The 2,742-nt window shown below is 43.0% G+C and overlaps 1 protein-coding gene across 1 annotated transcript in view; it reads left to right on the forward strand.

Annotated features, from left to right (window-relative positions):
- LOC119338851 (putative FBD-associated F-box protein At5g56440) overlaps window positions 1-457 on the forward strand; it is a 3,076-nt gene extending 2,619 nt beyond the window's left edge. The window contains exons 4-5 of the mRNA XM_037611070.1: window positions 17-41; window positions 91-457. Of these exons, the coding sequence (XP_037466967.1) occupies window positions 17-41; window positions 91-457 (392 nt within the window). The remainder of the gene's footprint in view (window positions 1-16; window positions 42-90) is intronic.
- The last annotated feature ends 2,285 nt before the right edge of the window (window positions 458-2,742 follow it).

Consider the following 2,742-nt stretch of genomic DNA (forward strand, 5'->3'; position numbering starts at 1 on the left):
CGCTACATTGCATCAGATTGCTGCTGCATAATCAGCAGAATGTGCAGCTGAAACTGTTTGCTGAACTAAATTGCAGTCTGCGGACACTAGTGGACCCGCCACCAAGCTCAGCGTCAAGTTCAGGCAGGGCACAAGTCCTATTGAGTGTGTCCAGTCACAGCTCAAGACTTTGTTTTTCCGCGAGCTACAAGGGCATCGTGGCGAGTTCCATTTCCTCACGTTCATCGCGGAGAATGCGCAGAAGCTGGAGAGGATGTACATCTGGGTGAAAGAAGACCTGAGTTACCCCGCGAAGGTATCTATGGGTGCCAAACTGAGGGCTCTTGAGTCTGCTAATTGGGCTAGCAGGGACTGCAAGATGCTATTCAGGACCAGTGAATTTCCTGGAGGTGGTACCCCTTTCAACCTCGCAATGGGAGTAGATTTATCATTTGCCGACCCCTTCTTCTGCCACTGAAAGCCTGAAGATTTCAACTGCAATTGGTGCGCGTTAGGACAGAGCCCTGCTTCTACTAGTATCAGTAGCTTTACTTGCTAGTCATTTGTTAGTATCTGGATGATGATTGATAGCTTCAACGAACTTGGCGCGGTTTCGGTGGCGGTACTTGTACATCAGTACAAAATTCTGAAAAGCATGTGGGTTCAGTTCATGTGGTAGTAACAGGGACCTAGACATTACCTGAGCTGGTATTTTGCTAACTGCATTACCAAGTTTCTCCTCGATGGTCCTTGATGCAACCAAATTAGATAGTAGAACGTAGTTGCAGCAGGATATCTCACTTGACTCATCTTATCAGTGAACTTGGCTTTTTATAGAGCGCGGGGCTTTTGAAGAACTGTTACGGCATATACTTGTTGGGGTCAGTGTGATTGTGTGAAGTGGGAGCTCCAATTGATGGAGCAGTAGAACACTTTAGTGAACCTTAATTTGGAGTTTTTCACAAGCGGACTCTTCCTTGCGCTTGGCCGCGATTCACTACCGGCTCTTTGTGCTTGTTGTTGACAAGGTGTTTTCTTCGGTCTATTGCGCGTGTGCGCCTGCATCAGCACATACTGTACTCGTGTATTCAGATGAGAGTGACATATCACTACAACATGTAGATACACGATTTGTTTAATTTGTGTAGCAACCATAACAAATTTGTATGGTCTCGCTCGGGGGCAGGGCATTTTGGAGGCCTTTTAAAAAAATTCAAAATTCAAACTTTACAGTTAAAAAAAAACCTGAAAAAGGTATGCAAGGATGAAAAATAATCATGAACCTTGAGGATGAATAGTACATGTGCTCATAGATTTGTTTTTTTTGTGTAGCTCCCATTTTAACGAATTTCGTCCTGAAAATTTACACATGTGCATCATGCCATCAAGTACATGTGATTTTTTTTCATGAAACGTAAAAAATATGAATTTTAAATTTTTTAAATTCAGCCTTCATGGGGCTCGGCCTCCGTTTGGCATTTTCGCTCGCTCGACTCCTCTTCAGTTAAAGACAAGAGAGTAGAGAAATGTTTAGGGCCTGTGCACTGGTGGCTGGAGCCAACTTGTTTTTTTTTCTTTTCAAAACGGAGGTTTGGCTCATCCATTAATTGAGAATAAACTTAGAGACGTTTTTTAATATAAAGTCTAAGGCATTACTTTCCTGGCATGATTTATCTCGAAGCTTTGTGCCGACAATGCACCTAAGGGGAACACTCGTGCATTTCTCTCATTCCAAATCATCCAACTAACCAGCATAGTAAGAAAAGCCATGGGCCATGGCCCTTTGATTTGTCATATGCGCACTTGCCATGTTGATCCTCACTCCTTGATGGGTCTTTTTGCAACCCGCGATAAAGTATCAAGGCATTTCTAGAAGAGGTGGGCTGCAACTTCGTTTTCTCTCCTAGATGAAGAGCATAAGACACATTTGGGCATCTCCGCTTGTGGCCTACCTATACGCGGTCCAAATTCAATTTTTCTTAGATAAAAGGCATAAGCAATGCCCGACTTTAAATTAATAAAGCCAATATAGATAAGGTATTACAAATCAAGAGTAACCAGTTCAAACACAGAGCTAGATAAAATTTACATGGGCTCAAAAAACAAATCACATGCCGACCAACACATTGAGGAGAAATAAAACTATGCCTCAAGAGCCTTTGTTAGTGGCGTGGATGGCTTTGATCAGACAAAGCACCATTGCGGCTACTTCAGAGTCCTTCCTCCTCCCGAGAGGGCTCCACTACTACATGAAAAGTGGTCATTTAAAGATACAATCAGTAGGGTGATTTGGAAGTTTTTCTTTAACAACTAATTTGTTCTGAAAATTCCACAACACCCAAGCCAAGGCCGCAAAGTTATGTCAAGCAAGCCTAAGTTGTTGACCCCTAAGGTTTTCCAGAATCGCAAGGGCATCCTAAATGGAGTTCGGATCCCAGGATGGCTCGAAGCATTCTCTAGCACAACTCTAGAGATATTTGGCAAGGGCACATTGGATAAGAATGTGATAAGCATCTTCAGGGTTCCCATAGAGAGCACACTTCCCATCGGCCATTGCGTTTATGTTACATCCCAATTTTTTCAAATTTAGGAAGTGCATGTTTGCTCTCTCGTAAGAGGGGTTAGGTAACCCCCAAGTATAAGGGTGAAGTAACCAAGCAATAAGTATTTCCCTCTGTAGAGAACCAAGGTTAATCGAACCAAAAGGAGTTTTTTCCAGCAAACAAAATCGCGGGTACGTGCACACAAAACACAATACGAACT

The sequence above is a fragment of the Triticum dicoccoides genome, chromosome 7B (assembly GCF_002162155.2).
Source record: "Triticum dicoccoides isolate Atlit2015 ecotype Zavitan chromosome 7B, WEW_v2.0, whole genome shotgun sequence".
Classification (NCBI taxonomy): domain Eukaryota; kingdom Viridiplantae; phylum Streptophyta; class Magnoliopsida; order Poales; family Poaceae; genus Triticum; species Triticum dicoccoides.